The following is a 19,167-nucleotide window of genomic DNA, read 5'->3' as shown; positions in this document are numbered from 1 at the left end:
TCATAAGGCCTGCCATTGAGTCAGCTGGCGTGGTTTCGAATCCCCGGTTGTACGTGACAAGGAGTAGGGTCGCCTGTCCAACCTCGTGGGTCAAGGTCCTCCGGTTTCCTCCCACTGCTAAAGACCCCTACGAGCAAGCAAATTATTGAAATAAAATTAAAACCATATGTTAGTTCCGAAATGACCTAGTTTGGCCGAGTGGACGTTACACCCCATTTCTCTTCTCTCTTCTAACTCTATGAGTATGACACACTGCGAACCAGTTTGTACCCGACAAAACACAGTATATCACAACGCTCGAACTTCACCTTGATCACATGACAATCATGTGACTGCCACTTTTCACATTTGTCAAGTAAGGTTATTTTTGCTTCTTTCAGTGTGATTTTCTCAATTATTAACATTGTAAGATATTTATCTTACAATTGTGTATTCTAGATACATTTAGTATTGTTCTAGATAAGCAAATAATGATGTTAAAGAATATGGCATAGAAATTACCGGTAATTAAAGGGCGTATGGCTTTATTTTTTGGAACCGGCATTAAATGATGGCAAAATCATTAAATGGGTCTAAAAGCACATATTAATGTATCGTAATATGAGTGTATATAAAGTGATTTATATTCAATTTTTAAAACAATTTGTAATTTCTAATCAATTATGTTCTGTGAAATACGTTAACAGTCCAAACTAAACGACAGTGTTAACACCAACCTTGTTCGTTCAAATAAACGATTTTTATTATTACCGGGTATTTTATCAACCATTACTATTTACTGTCACATTGTAATTTAGGATATGTTTTTCTCAATCTGTTTAAAATACAGATCTATATTTTGTTCTGTTTTTTTATACTTTTGATGGCCTACACTACATGAAGATCCGACCAGTTGTTCTGGAAGGTCGCGTCGGGGGTCGTATGAGCGGCTTTTGACCTGTTACGTCGGACATTGATTAATCAATCAGCGTTGACGTTTCTAGGGGTTTACCCACAGTTCCATGCATAGAACACCAAGAAGTCGCCGTAACAGATAGTTTCATTGGCTAATCCCCAACTTCAACCAATTAAAACGCTGGTAATATAACAACTCTTCCAGATCCTATTGTAGAAAAGACAATTAAAATGAAATTTTGAACTATAAAAATGAAATAGGATTTGTGTTTATCAGATTGTGTTTTTCTTTGTTCATTGATTTTGCGCCCGAAACTATATGGTACTCGTGTACGTACCATATTTTAAAATGTTCATTGTTTCTTTAATATTGGATATTAGGATCATAACAACATCAATATGGATTGAAATGGACCAGTATTGAATTCTAATTTGAGTTTTTAATTTCAAATATTATGGAAAATATTGAGTTGGAGACTTAACTCCTTTAAAGGGACAATAACACTCTTGCTGGTTTGACAGCCCCAGAAAATAAATAATAGCCCTATTCTAAGTACTAGATGTTTAAGTGGCCTACCTGTTGTGTAAATTATCCATTACATCCTATTTTACTTGTCCAGAGGTTTCTAAAATATTTTTAAATCCAAGTCACATTTGAAAAGGTTTACGTTAGGCTTTTCAAATCATTTAGTTGAACTTTTCCAATTTTTTAAATTAGGTGTGTTAAGATGAAATTTGTATCACCAATTAATTGGAATATTGTAATATAGTCAAATTTGTTGACCAGAATAAAGATTGGGACATCAGTTACAACAAGAGTGGTATTGAGACTTTAAAGAGTATGATTGTGAGCATTTGATTGAGGGATTTTCAGACTTGCAAACTGCAGTGTTGTAAACTAAAGGTTTTAGCAATATCATTCCAAAAATGCTTCAGTTCCATTCAAAATATAAAACAATATATTAAATTGAAAATTTGTCAACATTCAGCATCCACAGCAGCTGGATAAAGAAGCCAGGGGTTAGGGTTATTCTCCTTGAATTTCACATGGGATACAAAGCCACTTGGTATTGGTGTTTATGAACACAAATGTTGGTGTTGTAGTTTTACTTGATACCTAATCATTTTGGCTCTTGTAAAAAAATCACTATTATGGCTCTTCTGATACCAGTACACAAATTCCAAATCCAATTCTGTTTAGGTCAGTGCAAATTTTAATCTGAACCTGTTCAAACATGTTTTACAAAGCATTTTATTTCCAGTATAATATAAAGCAATAATTTATTTTCCAGTATAATATAAAGCAACAATTTATTTTCCAGTATAATATAAAGCAACAATTTATCAAGATGCCATTAAAGAATATACCAAAGGTATTATCTCCTGAACTCTTATATGTGTTGGCTGATATGGGACATGGAGATGATATAGGTAAAGAAGAGATTTTTTAAATTCATGTTAATATCAAATGCCCAAAGGCCAAAATATATTCTAGACACAGAACAAAACGAAATAATATTACTTCTCATAATTGCTTTATAGGTTGTTACTCTTGATCAGTTTTTATTGTCTTGTAAATGCTCCTATTACCTACAAAAGAATGAATATATTTGAAAACCTTTTTGGACTTCTGGGACGACTTATCTGCTGTGGTTGTATGTTTTGTTGTCTGGCAACTTATCTTTTCATTTGTTTCTTGCCATTGAAAATAGTCTCACTTGTCTTTTTCAGTATTGGCTGATGCTCACTTCCCATCTTCAGCAATATGTAAATGCAATCGTGCAAAGTTGGTTAGATGTGATGGTAACGTATAATTGCATCCTACTTCTATTTTAGTCAATTTTATATGCCGAAAATTTAAATGTGGTCTTGAGTTGTTATCACGCCAATCTGTTCATCAGTCCTCAATTTTTTGGAAACACTCTTTATTTGTAAATATTTATCATCCGATTTTGTATGATGTTGTTCATATCAGTGAGATGAAGAATCCTATTGATTTTCAACAATTTCTGTTATTGTCCTTGTTAACTTTTGTACAATCTGATTATCCCTCTGGCGATGCAAGTTATGCTTGAAATTTCTATGCATTGTGAAGAATAATGAAATGAAAAACTATCTCAAATTTCTGTTCCGTGCTTGCTTTGTAGAAGCCTGTGAATGCTTTGTCAACAAAAGTTATTGTCATTATTTGCTTCAAGATACATTATGTAAGATTTAGATCAAGAGATGGCTGTTCGTGTTATAATCATTTAAAAATAGAAAATGAAAAATGAAGTTATTAAAGTTATAAATGTTTGATTGAAATTTAGACAAGATTTAACCTAAAGAGACTCAATTCTTTATTGGCATTGATAGGATAATAAACAAAGTCTAGATTATCAACTTAAATGTTAATTTATTAAATAATGCCGGTTTTCTAATCCATTGAATATCTCTACCCTCCGATGGCCTAGAGAGTTCATTATAGTCTTGTCATGTACCGGTAAATAAATGTCTAAATAATAATTTATATAGCATTTTAAGTTAGAAAATATTTAACCTCTCTAAAGAAGTAATTTTCAATTATTCAATTTTTATTACCTATTTGTGAACTATTATGGCAAGAACGGTGAGCTCTTTATCTAAATCATATATAATGCATATTAAAGATTTATATGCATTGTTCAGAGTACTGGAGATTTAACAATTTAATACAGAACGTCTTGAATATAAATAAAGGAAGCCTTGTCAAATATCATAGGGCCTAAGTGTGTTGAACAAACAACTCGCAAGAGAGAAAAGAAATTAATATTTCTTGCAACCTCCAAGGTTATTTTTCTATCGACTGTCCTGTTTAGAATAAAACACACACACAATTTCCTACTAATATTAAGTAAATATGAATTAAATGATAAAATTTTTAGGTTTGACCTAAATGTCATGATCAGATGACAGCAATATTTAGACCGACATGCAAAATTTTAAAATGAGGGTCTCGTGTCTGGGTAATACAATTCTTCTTACAATATATATATGTAAGCAGTTTTTAAATGCAAAGGGATTATGATAGCATGTTTACCATTTCGTAATTGCCTTATTTCTAAATAGATTTTCACAGTGCCAGATCCAGGTGGGTATCATAGGGGTCTGGGGCCCTAAGTTTGAACTAAATAAACATATTGTAGCAAAATAAAGTAGATTTCCTATTATCACCTTATGTTCCGTTATGTTTTCATTGTCTCATGTATTACAGCAAAGTTTTCCTTTGTTCCATTTTGTGCACCGGGAACCATGAGATCTGTCATTGAGTCAAGTGGCGTGGTTTCAATCCCCCGCTTATACGAGACAAGGAGTGGGGGTTGTGTGTCCCACCTTGTGGGTTTTCTTCCACTGCTAAAGACCCCTACACGCAAGCAAATTATTGAAATAAAAATTGAACCATATGTTAGTGTCGAAATGATTTAGTTTGTGGTGAGTGGATGTTAAATACCATTTCCCTGTCTCTCTCTCTTATTATCTAATAATTATATTATGTTGTAATATTGTAAATGTTATTATTATTTATAGGTTTACCTATACCTCAACTATTAGAAGGTATATTGCAGTTGTTACCTTTAGATCCTTATGTACCACAACCTGTAAGTTTTTCTCAGGATAGTTTTTATTTGTCACTAAACTGTCTTGATTTGGGTCAATAATCAAATTGCTGATTTCATTGTATTTTATGGGTTGATGAATGATATTCTCTATGTTATTGGTAATTAATAAACTTCTCACTGATTAAGTCAAATAGAATCTGACCTTGCCCTAAACCCAGCCCAAAAACTATAAATTATACCATTTTCAAGTTGCTGGGGCCCAGAGAAGTGCTATTATTGACTAATGAAAACAACAAGTATCTGAAAAATATCTCAGTTTTAGATTTCAACCAAAACGTCTTGGTTCCAAGGTAGTATTGGAAATTTATGAAACAGTGTGCCTATAATCTTTTAAAGCAAGAATTAATGACATCAAATTAAAATCAACAGAATTCTTACCTGCAATCAGGAATATTTTCATACGCCCACATTTTCATGCGGACACAGTCGCCCCTGTCCGTCCACAATTTGCTTGTAGACACTGTACAGGTCACTATTTTTATTCGATTTTGACAAAATGTAAAATATAGGTCTATCTCCCAAAGATCTCGGTTCCTTTCTATATTGGCATATATCGGCCCATAATTTCATGGATTATGGCCCCTGATTGTACAAAAAAATCACATTTTTAGCTTGTGGACACTCTAGAAATCACAATTTTCATCAGATTTTGATGAAACCTAAAATGCATGTTTATAACTCAAAGATCTTGATTCCTTTCGATATTTGCACATATTGGATCATAACTTCCTGAATTATGGCCCCTGATTGTACGAAACATCGCGATTTTAGCTTGTGGTCCCTCTAGAGATCCCAATTATTATCCTATTAAAAAAAAAGGTTTGAATATATCACTGTTACACTGTAATAATACTTGGGTTCGAATTTCGTGAATAGCGTAAAAATATGGTATATGAAGGTTGTGGACCCTCTAGAAGTCACAGTCTTGGTTCCTGTCGATATTTGCGCATATCAGATCCTAACTTTCTGAATTATGGCCCTTGATTATACAAAAAATCTATTTTTGTTTAGCTTGTTCTCTATCCATCTCTTGCATATACAGTATATTTTAATGTTTTCTTGAAGGTAGGTGTAATGGATCCAGTACCATCAGATAAAGATAAGGGAATAACAAAACCACCAATATGGGATACCTATTTCAATTTGATTAATAAATCAGAAGGGAAAGAGGTAGGTATCATCCTACTTTTCTGCATGTACCAAGCTAATGGAAACGGACATACTCCATACAGTCGGCTATGGGGGAAATTTTGCAGCAATTGAATTCTAACTGTCAGGGTTTTTTTTTATGTACATGCCATTGAGTACACGGAACTTTGCTTTTTACTTCCATCCAAATGACTAGACACTGTTCATTGACAGGCCCTCCGTCAAGCAACCTGACAAGTTGAAACCTCGCCAGAAAATCCTGAGGAACTTTCCCAGCTAACACTGGGATTAAACCCGGGACATACAGGTTAGCGATCCAGTGCCTTACTCATTTATTTATAGCTGACAGCTTTCTGTTGAAACTTTGGAAGCACTAGTGGTCTTTATAAGTCAATCATAATGCATGAGGTGTGACATATACCCAAGACTCTCTGAGCATGATCAATTGATCATCAGCTGAATATAGTAGTTCTAAAGAATTGAAATTATAAAAACAGGCAAAACGTACTTTACAAATCTATTGATCTTGTGCAGAAATGAAATGAAATGGGGTTTAAATCTTGTGCAGAACACAAGACATGTAAAAATATGCAGAACATGAACCATGCATAAATCCACAGAATGTGAGGCCAATTCCCAAAATATATGCATTGTAGATATGTACAGAACATGAGGCGCTCATGGAAGATATTGTAATACTGATTATTGGATTCAGAAGTAATATGTTTCACTTGCCAAGTAAAAATATTAAGAAGTGTGAGACTCCAATCCAGTGGATAAAATTTAATTGGTTTATTAATGCACATTTATAGTCTAGCGAGTTTTAAGCCTCCACAGCTTCATAATGACATGTGTCATATGATGGTATATGCTTTCAAGAACTTCTAATAACAGCATCTGTGAGGGGGATAGTCACATAGCTAACTAGCTTTGGATTCTCTTTAATTTTGAGTGCTAGCCTTGTTTATGATTGAGGTTTAATATCTGCATTGCCTGTTGTTTTGCAAACTTTTTCAACTTTATCTACCAGTATGTAATTGTCTGAGAATCAGAATATCTATTTTGTATGGCCATACTTTGAAAAATAATCCCACACATCAATAATTATTTGAACAATATATTTGGGAATAACATTTCTTTTAATTCAAAGAATAATAATATTTCATGTTACAAAAAGTAATGGTAAAATATTATTCTAATAAATAATTAATTTGCTTACATACATATACATAATAATATAATCATTTCTCATTTCAATGCATGTATATATTTTTAGATATCTGTAGAGAAAATTGAAAGATTTGAATTTTATGAGAGAGCTAAGAAAGCTTTTGCAGTAGTTCATACAGGGTAAGCAATATTTACAAAATCTAATTTACCCACAGTGTTCAAATTCAATATAAATTCTTTTTTAAAAAACAAACTCTGTTTTCTGTTTCAAAGAATCATGATATTCCAGTAGCTAATTCAAACAGGAATTACAATTAACAATAGCAGCTGTCTATCCTACCCCTCTATTGATTGTCCATTTATTTAATTTATGACAGCCTTAAAAGTAACTTGGTGATGAATGTCATACATGTATGTTTACTCTTTGGAACCCTGATATCATTTCTCATTTGCATGTGTACTTTTGTCATGAAGCAGAGATAATTGTAATTTCTGACAAATTTTAAAGTGTGAGGTTCTTTTTTTTTCTCTAATAGTTGCATCCTTTATTACATTTGAAGGTAATTTCATCTGAAAATATTTTCTTTTCTTTTTTTTCAGAGAAACAGCCATATATGGAAATATAATATTGAAGAAAGGTCTTGCTTTATAAAAATTTGTCGAAAGAAGGGTGTTTAATTAAAAATAGGTTTAATTTCCAAAATACATAATTAATTTGACATTGATAATTTGTTTTTTAAAGAAGGGTGTGGTATTAATACATAATAAATCTGACATTAAAATTGTATATATAGTAGAGTGTGCTATATTATATGGTTTAATATATAAATATAACTGTAAGAGAATTGAAGCTAGAAGAAGTAAATCATTAAGTTGTGTATTTTATAATGATATAAATAACAGTCTGATTAGGATCAATAATAAAACTGTTGATATTTTGTGTGGTGACAATGTGTCTTCTCTGATAATCTAAAAACAATATCTGATAAAATTAGGTATTGGACTATTTCAACAATTAATGTCAATTTAATCATTTTGAAGCTTTTATAGGTTATATATATGGGGGTCACAGATTTTTTGTGCAAGTTTTACTAAGCAATAATTATTATTTTTTTATATAACATGATAGGTAGTTAAACTAACTAAAATGTAATTTTTGCATTTATATCTTACTTTTCATATAAAAAAAATATAAAGGATATATTTTCTCAACAGCCTATATATACGTAACAAACTATTGAGAAATATATTCAAACTACAGATAATATGTGTTGCTAAAAGAAGATACCATGTAAACTATTAAACCTTATTGAATTTCCAGGACGGAGGGCCTGACAAGGACAGCTGTCTAGTCGTTCGGATGGGATGAAAAACTGAGGTCCCGTGTACACATTGCCATGCACGTAAAAGATCCCTTGGCAGTTGGAATTCAATATAAGAGTAGGCGATAGTGCCGCTGCCCGGGCAAAATTCCCTCATAGCGCACTGTATGGCGTATGCCCGTCTTCATTAGCCCAGGTTAGGAGCAGAACAGTAGGACGTTAAACCCCATTTCATTTCATTTCATTTATTGAATTTCAAATCTAAAAATACTATTACTTTCAGTCTAGAAATACTTTATTTTATAGGTCATAAGAAATATACTTTAATCTGAAAAAAAAAATATTCTCAGGTTTGACTTACTGTATTGATTTAGTACTTCAAGATTGCAATATATCATTTAACAAGCCTTGTGATTATTTAATAAAAATAAATTTGATATAATAAAAAGTAATATTTTATTACATGTATTTTGTCCGTCATGATTAAACTCCTGGATCCTATTTGCCTCGAGTACGTGTGTAAGAAGAGGTGTTTCACGAGTTTGACAGGTCGAGAGAACCTCATGATTTGAAATTATATTGTAAAAATCAAAGGCAGCAATTTATCAGACATGAGAAATTACCAATGCTCATGACTAACAATTGTACAAGTCAAAATCATGTGATAAGAATAGTTAGTTCCACTTTTCCACGCTGACCATGAACATTTCTTTTATAGAAAACTTGAACTATTCTGTACGGAACTTCACACTAACCTTGTGCAACAAGAACCAATTTAGATATGTTTTTGAGAGACCATACTAGACATAGTTGTACATTGGCTTATTCTATAAGACGTAACTCTGGGGATACTTAGTTAAATGATTTTGAGGCAGTATTTAATTTAATTCCCAGTGGGTCAAGACTAGAATATTTGACATCATGCAAGACAAAAAACAGCTCATCTAAAGGACATCAAGCCTGTACCTCACCCTCCATATATTTCAGCGGCTTCCTAATTCCGGAATAATTATAATGAAGTCTTTTTAAATTGTTCCTAGATTATACACACACGACATCAGCCGTTATACCAGTCCAAAAATAACAATGACAACGCACACATCACAAGAAAAAATAATATATACACTCGAAACTCAGCTTTTTTCTGTATAGCCTGAAGAAGAGAGAAAACATAATAATTAAAACAAGATAATTACTGCATAAAATTATTGGCCTAAAGATTTTTAAAAACACTTAAATAATTGGGCAAAACTCAATACAATGAAACTGTCTTAATATACAAATGTTTAAATGAGCTAAATCTCTATTCTTTGGAACCTAAAATGGACGAAAATGGGTAAAAAAGCACATATTAAATAGTTGTATATACATTGATTTACATTCATGTTTTTAAAAATTTTCATTTTAATTTCTAATCAGTTTTGCTTGTCAAAATATGTGAGCAGTCCAAATTGAATGGCAGTTCCCTGTGTCTGGTTAGTCTAGTCTACATCAGAAGTATCAAGAGCTTATAGTGTACATGCCTGGATGTTGTTCTTTGTGTCTTAAATATTTGATATCAGGAACCCATATATTCAAGTTAATAACAACATCACTCGATTGGAAAGGACCAATAATTAATGTTTGTCAAATATTGAGTTAGAGCTTTACGCCCTTTAAGTGTCTGTGAAAACCAAGCAAAGTTCTAACCTAATCCACGAAAAAATAAGGATACACAATTGCCATACCATAAAACAGTATATAAAAATGGTTAATATGGAAGATTTACAAACTAAGCTTCCCCAGTCTATATTACATGGTTGATAAAATAAAGAATTTCTTTAAACCGTTAAATCACCTCTCGAATCTCTTCATTTGCATCTATAATATTCTCTGTTGTACCAACAGCTGTACTAGCTATATGATCTATATCTTTCTCCTGGAAATAACACAAATGTACAACATATTAATTAAAAATAAATGGTCTGAATGTAAAAAAGAAACTTATTATCAGCTAGACTGACAATAACAATAATGTTAGCCTGCAGGTAAATCATACATCATGAAATAAATATACTTCAAGACCAGGAGGTCGACATGTTAAAGGTGACTGCTGACACTTGGTTTTTATATTCTAACAAATCAACTTAACTAGACTTCCATAATGCTGTCATCAATACTACCACATCTTTCAATTGACAATGTTTTGCTTGTGAATGATTTCAAAGGTTGTTTCTTTGTAAGGAGCTATAGCATAAAGGATAATAATTACCTGTTCTAAAACTTTCTCTGCAAAAATTTCTTGTAATTTGGCTATTTCTATCACTTTCCCTTCTATTTGTCTAAAATCACAATATAATGTTGATTATAAAATATAATGGAGAATATGAGTTACACATGTACAGCAGTAAATATAGAGGTTTGACAATGTAAGGGAGATAACCCGACACCTGAACATATCTCACAGTCCAACCTGTAACTTGGTTGGTTACAGGCAGGATGTGTTTGCTCTTTCTAGAAGTTATCTATGGAGTTTACATATATACAAAAAAAATATGCCTACCAGCAGCAGAGCTGTCTGAGTATGTTATTTAAAACTAAGGGCAAATAACCTAACTTTTATTTGCAGAAAATGTACCAACCTGACTTCATGAGCCATACTATTCATTTCGTCGTATAATGCTTTATTTTCCTCCTCAAACTACAATTAACAATTGATATAATTAGGTATACAAGTGACAATGCATCTGAGCAATCTTTCTTGTTAACCTTCACTGTGAGATGGCCAATTTTAAAGAGGAGATAAAGACTATGTAAAACCACTGTCCAACAAGATAACATCATCAGAATCATTGTACTCAGGAAACACTTTGTTACCTCTCCAATATTGAAGAAGGAATTCATCTGAGTTACAGCAGTGTGAATCTCAAACTCAATGGTGCAAAATGGTTCTGATCTGCAGGCCTAAAATCAAAGTGCACCTTTCAAGTTTGTCATCATATACATAAATTGCTAACCAGACGTTTTCGTTACCACTTGGCATTAACAAAGCCAGTCATGGACAGCAACAAACATTGAATATTGGTGAGATTTTCTGTGTTGTTAGTGTGTTGCTGCAGTTGGTAGCTTACATGATATTAACTGTGTCGGTCGCAACATTCCTACACTCTCTTCCAGTAAACTATCTTTCTACAACAAATTTAGTGGTTCGCTTACTTTTTGTTCCTAGCATATGAAGAACATGAGATATACAGAATATATTTAGGTTATAGAAGCTTTTATGCGTGACGTATTTCTGGTTTCTATTTTTAGCCTGGCCTTTTTCAACACAGGTCTTAACATGGTAAATGCTAGGGAAAATGTTTTTTTTCCTCTTTTTCTCTTTATTCAAAAAGTATTCTTGAATGCCACTAGTCGTAAGTTGCGTGTAGCATTCGTAATAAATTACCAATTTCAAATCGTGTCTAAATTATTTTTGTTTCGTTTTATTGACGAAATACTGCGTTGTAGCAGACGATATATGTCAAGCTCGCACACAGTTCAGTTGACCGCTGTATGTAAAGCATAAACCACTATATATTACTGTATGAAGCCGATTTATATGTTGTGTGTTAATTTTACTACAAACAATAAATATATAACATCTGTTTGGTTGTAAAATGCCACGAAATAGAGCATAAGAGTAAATAATAGAATGGGTTAGAGGGGTGACGCTGCGGTTCCACGAAAGAATTATTCAAGACGATTTTAAAATTTAAGCACGACCCGTAGCACATCTAAAAAAAAGAGAACAAATAATAATCACGCTGTAAAAAATAATTCTGTATAGAATGCACCGAGTCCAGTTCTATATTTCCATTCAACAGTTGTTCTCTGAACCAAATACTGAATTAGAAATTGATAAAATGGACACAAATGTATCATTCGTCTTCTTGGTTGCGGCAAGATAAACTGATTGGATTAAAATTTCACTGAGTGCCAAAAAGACGATTTATGTGGTTACAATTAACAGAAAAAAACAGTTTTAAAAAATATTCACAGATTCAACTTGATCGTTGTTTTATTCTTTTTGTTATTCATATCCCATCAAGAGGAGAATTTATAAAAATGGCTGAAGTTTTACCCCGTGCAACAAGCAACTATTTTATCATTGGTTAGAGCTGTCTAAACGCGGGGAAATTTACAATAGCTATTGGCAAACAGTACACATAAACAATCTTTTTTGCATATTGCATACTATTTATAGTATTATTGGCTGGAATTATTTTCAAGTTGACAGCCTCAAATACCAACATAGTACCGTGTTTTGTGTCGAGTAGGGTAGCATGCAGTGCTATAGCAGACGATATATCAACCTCGCAAAGAACTGTCCAGACAGCAGTTGAATGTAAATAGGATAGACCATTTAAATCTTTTGTGTTAATAGTCCCGTAATTAATATATAACATCTGTTTGACCGTAAAATGCGTTATAAACTTGACTTAATTCTAATTCGGGCCATGAGCACTGATCAGTCATACACTTCCTCAATTGCAAACGGCCAATTACGGGTCTGGCATTCTTGCTGTATCTTTCCTATATCGAAGTTTTTGTAAATATCGCTTTCTGGCATCGGTCGGTAAACCTTACATGTATATAGAAATGGCGTTCAGTTCCATTTTATGTAAAAGAAGCTTACTGTACGACGGTATTTTCACAAAAAAACACACACTGGCCTATGGGTTTCAGTCTACGAATAAGGCCAGGGTCTGCGCATGACCGAAAATGACGTCAAAAGGGAAACCCGTAAAACCTCCTATATTTACCATCTGTGCTTCCTCAGGTGATATATCATCATCAGGTGAAAATGTTGGTTGATTTTCTGGTGGTGCTGGAACTTTCTTACCTAAAATATAAATACATATACTTTAATAAACGATGACAGTATCAAAATTACAGCCCATTTTTAGTGCATGTTTCAAGTAGAAAAGTATAATTACGTACACTTGCTATACACATGTATTCTTGATAATACAAAATATTATGCTCTAGCTGTATTTTTGTGTGTATATAGGTGAAGACAAAAACATCAGTGTAAACTGTCAGAAAATGAACTCTCCACATTTAATCTTCAACTTACTCTGATTAGGTGTTTTAGCATTAGAACTTATATTTTCTTCTACTGTAGTATCATCTTTAGATTTCTTTAATAATGAACTTAGATCTGTATTCTTTATAGGACTGCTTTTAGTTTCTGGTTTGAGTCGAGAACTTATGGAATATAAAAATTAAAATGAAAGTAATGAAAAACAGAAACATTTTTAATTGACAAAATGACAGCCTTAAAACTGCAGAGGAATCCACATGCCAAAAACACATGAATACAGCAAATATACAAATATTGAGTCTACATAAATATTAAAAATAATACTTACATATTTTTTCTATCTACAGCTCTTTTTACACGTACAGCTTTCTGTTCGCTATATATTTTACATATAGCTGTAAAACAAATATCATAATATTGATTCTATTAAGATTTCAAACTACAGCATAAATAAATGCATTTTTCAAAGTATACACAGAAGAGATAATAATAAATTGTGGTTGCTTTAGATGGAATTTAAAACCTGAATCTACAGTGCACTGTGGCATATAGATGACACATGCAGTCATTAAGATTCCCCACCGATTGACCCCATCAGATGTAATAGTTTAAAGTTCAAAGAGCAACAATAATTCTATGATAAAATTGTCTTATGTAACACTGGGTAAGAGTTGAAATTGTATTTAAAAGTATGGTTCTTTCATGTATTTCCAATTTATCTTGCTGTCAATTGAAAAGAAGACTATATACAGGTGTACATGTAACATATCAATGCTTATTCTTAGAAACTCTATTTAATACAAACAGTGAACCACTTAATAGAAGAGGTTATGGAGCAGTCCCAGATTGCTCAATATGTCTGCTGATAAAGGGGGGCTAAAGTATGCAAATCAAATGTCAAAATGTGAAAAAATAGCCTTATAATTTAAGCTATGCTTATTTTAAGTTTAAAGATTACATTGATGTCTATTGATTTTTATACCGCCATCTTTGTCTTTCTTAGACAAATATATATTAATGAAGTTGCCATCCCTATGTACAAGCCAACCTATTTTTCAGGAAGATTATGTTTGTGCTTAATTACACAATAAAACATCAAAATAGTACATATTTTTTTACTTTTGAGATATGTCAACAATCTGAATTAATTATTTCATACCTTTAAGATATTCACCCATTAAGAATATAACTATCTGCCTGTGTTCTTTAACCTGTGGATGAACCGGATGCTGTGATGAATCAAGACGTAATATACCAATAGATTCCTGACATTTCCTGATGATATTCTGTGCATCATTGTCAATTTGATCTCTTTCAGCATCAGACATCTTGGAGGCCTCAGTAGACAGGTGACTAAAATACAAAGAACAATTGTATTAAAAAAACAAAAAGCTTAGAGCCATTCAATTCAAAATTATGCGGGAGGGTGAATGAGAAGGTCAATTTTTATAACACCATCCCCAACCCCCCTCAAGTAAAATATATATTTTTTAATCCTTCTACCAATAGAATTTTTGTCCCCCGCCTTTCGAAGAAAGCAGGGGACTATTAAAATGGGTTCGTCCGTCTGTCTGTCTGTCTGTCTGTCTGTCTGTCTGTCTGTCTGTCTGTCTGTCTGTCTGTCTGTCTGTCTGTCTGTCTGTCTGTCTGTCTGTCTGTCTGTCTGTCCGTCCGTCCGTCCGTCCGTCCGTCCGTCCGTCCGTCCGTCCGTCCGTCTGTCTGTCTGTCCGTCCGTCCGTCTGTCTGTCCGTCACACTTTTTGGGACACAATAACTCTCTTCCTAATTGAGCTAGAATGTTCAAACTTGGTGTATGTGTTTATTAGGTCAATGCCTTGATGGAGTTCGAAGATGAGCATTTTCCGCTTAGGGTAAGCAGAGATAAGCAATTTGATTGGTTGATGCTTTGGGACACGATAACTCTCTTCCTAATTGGGCTAGAATGTTCAAACTTGGTGTATGTGTTGATTAGGTCAATGCCTTGATGGAGTTCGAAGATGAGCATTTTCCGCTTAGGGTAAGCAGAGATAAGCAATTTGATTGGTTGATGCTTTGGGACACGATAACTTTTAATTGAGCTAGAATGTTCAAACTTGGTGTATGTGTTTATTAGGTCAATGCCTTGATGGAGTTCGAAGATGAGCATTTTCCGCTTAGGGTAAGCAGAGATAAGCAATTTGATTGGTTGATACTTTGGGGCACGATAACTCTCTTCCTAATTGAGCTAGAATGTTCAAACTTGGTGTATGTGTTGATTAGGTCAATGCCTTGATGGAGTTCGAAGATGAGCATTTTCCGCTTAGGGTAAGCAGAGATAAATAATTTGATTGGTTGATGCTTTGGGACACGATAACTTTAGTTCTAATTAAGTGAGATTGATGAAACTTGGTGTATAGATTTATTATATGAATACCTTAACTAAGTTCGATAATGAACATTTTTTGCTGAGGGTAAGCAGAGTGATAAGCAATTTGATTGGTAGAAACTTTGGAACACAATAACTCTCCTTCTAATTGAGGTAGAATGTTCAAACATGGCATAGGTGTCTATTAGGTGAATGTTTAAACTTGATGTATATGTAGATGTTCATTAGGTGAATGTCTTGACTGAGTTCAATAATTAACATTTCGAGCTGAAGCTAAGCAGAGCTAATCGATTTCATTTGTCGATGGTTTGGGACAAGATAATCTTGATTCTATCTGATAGAGAGTGATGAAACTTAGTGAAAAAAATAAATGTGCGATTAATTAATATGTGTCATCTATTTATTTTGCAATTTCGGCGGGGGACATCAGCCTCACTGTTGGCTTGTCTTTCTAAAAACTACCCGTAAAACATGCAGAGCATCAAGTCCTCTCGTGCAATAGAATCCAATTTTTCCAGACCACCTCTATACCGGAGTATTTTTAGATGTTACATTTACATTCCTCCTTACACAGGTAATACTAAATGGTATCGCGAGCCCTTTAAATACAAACAAGGTTTCTATTTATTTGCCTTGTGTGAGTGATGGTCTATCCAAGTTTAATGGAAACCTACACAAAGTTACATTTTGTTTTTTCATTTAGTTTAAAATATTAAAATTTGTACCTTCCTGTATGAACATATTCCTTTCGATGTGTCAGTAAAAAGTCTCTTAACTGAGTTATATTTGAAACCTGAAATGAAAAAGTGAGAAAATTAAATTGTGACAAAAATCCAAAGTGTATACACCCAAACTTAGAGACCTAAAAATGACACAGACCTATAGGACTAGCTCCAGAAAAAGGGCTAAATTTTTGATGTTTGTGTTGTGTCCAGTTCACTGACATTTAATTGGCTGGTATGCTAATCTCAACATCATGTCCCACTTGATAGCATTATTACCCTGATATAAATGTTTCAATTAGTTAAGTGTTGACAACTAAAACCTGCTTGCTATTGGAAGTATCAAATGACAACATTTTGAATTATAAAATAAAAAGCTCTTTATTATAATTGGTATAATTTCTGGGGAATTGTTGTTTATTTCTTCAAAAAAACAAGTTTTATCATTAAAAAGAATGGTATTGGATGTCAGAATAAAAAATTGACATCTTTCAATAAAGGTGAGCTATTTATAATATAATTATATTTTTTCTGAAAACAGAAAATATGTATTATGTAATTTAATTGGACATGGATTTATTGTTTAACCCCAAGATGTACTGTAGTAGTGTGTATTTTCGTACAGAATTTGCAATATACTTAACTAGATAAAATTCAAATTGCACATTTTATTTTAAAATTAAAGTAACATTTCTTAAACTGTCATTTTAAATATGGTGGATTAACTTAATGATGAAGTTGAAGTTGATAGATAACAGCTTAACACTGTTACATATGAAGACTGTCATATAACCAATATTCTAACCAACCAAATACATTAACATAACATGTTCTTTTTATTTAAAGAAGAACACAGATACCAGACAAGAGCTCTTATTTTAATTTGAGAGAGCTCATTTCATCCGGTCCTGATTTTTATACGACTACATTTTCTTGTGGATGTATACTGATGTCGCCCCAGTCCATTCGTCTGTCCATAATTTGTTTGTGGACACTCTACCTACAGATAACAATTTTTATCCGATTTTGACGGAACTTGAAATATAGGCATATCCCCCAAAGATCTTGGTTTCTTTCAATATTAGCATGTATCGGACCAAATTGCATTTTTAGCTTGTGGATCCTCTAGAGGTCACAATTTTCATCCAGTTATATATTCATAGCCCAAAGAACTGGGTTCCTAATGTTGATACTTCAGACCGTAACTTGCTGGATTATGACCCCTGATTGTACAAAAAACCTCCTTTTTGATAGCTTGTTCTGTCCTTATGAAGACGGGCATACGCCATACAGTGTGCTATGAGGGAAATTTTGCCCAGGCTGCTTCACCATATATCGAATTCCAACTGTCAAGGGATCTTTTACGTGCACGCCAATGTATACCCTGGACCTCAGTTTTTCGTACTATCCAAACGACTGAACACCTGTCTTTGTCCGTCCCTCCATCCGGCAGCACTGACAAGGGGAAACCAGGCCAGAAAATCCCTATGAACATTTTCGACCAATGTAGGGATCGAACATGCGACCTCCAGGTTAGCGAGCCAGTGTCTTACCCACTTAGCCACCGTGGTTCTCAACAATTTAAGATACTGATGATGAATAAAAATGTAGAAATTTTAGAATGTTTAGGAGCTTTTGTATACAATTTGTTGATGTCTTTGTAAAGATGTATCTTGGCTTACTGCATGTATAATCTTTCTATTATTTTTATTTGTATATGCACATAACCTTGTAATTTTTTTTATGCAATAATTTAAAGTTTCTTCTATTACATCTAATTTAATATATTGAAGCTTAGTATAACTTTATGTAATATTTGAATCAAATGTTATTTTTATTTAATAAAAAAAAATTTTCTACATTTAATTTGAATGTGACTTAAAGGAGCTAAATCGCTAATATTTTGGACCTAGAAATTGGCACAAATGAGTAGCAACACATATAATAATGTAATATGAATTTATATAAACTGTTTTACATTCAATCGTGTCCGTTTTGCTGTGATTTGTCATCAGTTATGTTCGGAGAAATACGCCAGAAGTCTCTTTTCCAGGTAAGATCACAACACCAATGCTGATTTAAATTGCAAAAAAATTTGTGTTTTCAATGTCAAATATTTTGGATGATATTGAGTTACGGACTTAGCTACTTTAAAACATAATATGAAGCTTTTAAACATCAATAGAATCAGTAAATAAATTGACTCAGGGGCCTGCTTAATGGATGTTTCAAAACAAAGATTTTATATTTTGTCCCATAACACCGCTTCAAATTTGTGTTTTCAATGTCAAAGATTTTGGATGATATTGAGTTACGGACTTAGCTACTTTAAAACATAATATGAAGCTTTTCAACATCAATAGAATCAGTAAATAAACTGACTCGGGCACTCGGGGGCCTGCGTAATGGATGTTTCAAAACAAAGATTTTATATTTTGTCCCATAACACCTCTTCAAATTATGGTAGAAACTGGAGTTAGTAGAAGTGTAATATTTCATGAAACCTTTTTATAGTCAAATCTGACTATGATGACCCTTAATAAAAATACAATCTGTTTTCGTCAGGCTGTATGGTGCTGTGTTAGTTAGTACTAGGTACTAGGTAAGGTAAATCATGTTTGGGTTTGGCTTCAATTTTGAGGGACGGTTTACGACTGACTTACGACGTCTTTAGCTTTTGTTTCAAAGTCCCCTTTCTTTCTCGTGTGACCTAGTATACTACTTTTATCTCCTGATCCATTTTCTCCTGATAACTTGTTCCTGGACTTTACAGATTTGACTGTAGCTTTAAACAAATTTGTTACATCAACTGCCATGTTGGCTGTCTGCTAATAGTCTTGATT

The 19,167-nt window shown here is 33.0% G+C and overlaps 2 protein-coding genes across 2 annotated transcripts; one reads left to right on the top strand and one right to left on the bottom strand.

Moving 5' to 3' along the window:
- Positions 1–301: 301 nt before the first annotated feature.
- On the top strand, positions 302–8,637 carry LOC126816589 (fucose mutarotase). Its single transcript, XM_050543277.2, has 7 exons — positions 302–355; positions 2,217–2,325; positions 2,626–2,697; positions 4,441–4,511; positions 5,598–5,702; positions 6,958–7,031; positions 7,452–8,637. Exons 2-7 carry the CDS (start codon positions 2,244–2,246, stop codon positions 7,501–7,503), a joined length of 456 nt encoding a protein of 151 aa, XP_050399234.1. The 5' UTR covers positions 302–355; positions 2,217–2,243; the 3' UTR covers positions 7,504–8,637.
- Positions 8,638–8,760: 123 nt separating this feature from the next.
- On the bottom strand, positions 8,761–19,148 carry LOC126816571 (syntaxin-18). Its single transcript, XM_050543244.2, has 10 exons — positions 18,988–19,148; positions 16,328–16,395; positions 14,398–14,591; positions 13,567–13,633; positions 13,272–13,402; positions 12,958–13,037; positions 10,795–10,853; positions 10,425–10,494; positions 10,011–10,091; positions 8,761–9,326 (listed from the first exon to the last, which is right to left on the bottom strand). Exons 1-10 carry the CDS (start codon positions 19,138–19,140, stop codon positions 9,231–9,233), a joined length of 999 nt encoding a protein of 332 aa, XP_050399201.1. The 5' UTR covers positions 19,141–19,148; the 3' UTR covers positions 8,761–9,230.
- Positions 19,149–19,167: the final 19 nt, after the last annotated feature.

The sequence above is a fragment of the Patella vulgata genome, chromosome 3 (assembly GCF_932274485.2).
Source record: "Patella vulgata chromosome 3, xgPatVulg1.2, whole genome shotgun sequence".
NCBI lineage: Eukaryota > Metazoa > Mollusca > Gastropoda > Patellidae > Patella > Patella vulgata.
The sequence above is the reverse complement of the archived record's forward strand: the minus strand, read 5'-3'. Positions and strand labels throughout refer to the sequence as shown.

Coding starts and splice junctions, on each gene's coding strand:
- LOC126816589 (XM_050543277.2), top strand. CDS start 2,244: ATGCCATTAAAGAATATACCAAAGGTATTATCTCCTGAACTCTTATAT. Junction 5,703..6,957: donor ATAAATCAGAAGGGAAAGAG/GTAGGTATCATC, acceptor ATATATTTTTAG/ATATCTGTAGAGAAAATTGA. Junction 7,032..7,451: donor TTTGCAGTAGTTCATACAGG/GTAAGCAATATT, acceptor CTTTTTTTTCAG/AGAAACAGCCATATATGGAA.
- LOC126816571 (XM_050543244.2), bottom strand. CDS start 19,140: ATGGCAGTTGATGTAACAAATTTGTTTAAAGCTACAGTCAAATCTGTA. Junction 13,634..14,397: donor AATGGGTGAATATCTTAAAG/GTATGAAATAAT, acceptor TTTGTTTTACAG/CTATATGTAAAATATATAGC. Junction 13,403..13,566: donor GCTGTAGATAGAAAAAATAT/GTAAGTATTATT, acceptor ATATTCCATAAG/TTCTCGACTCAAACCAGAAA.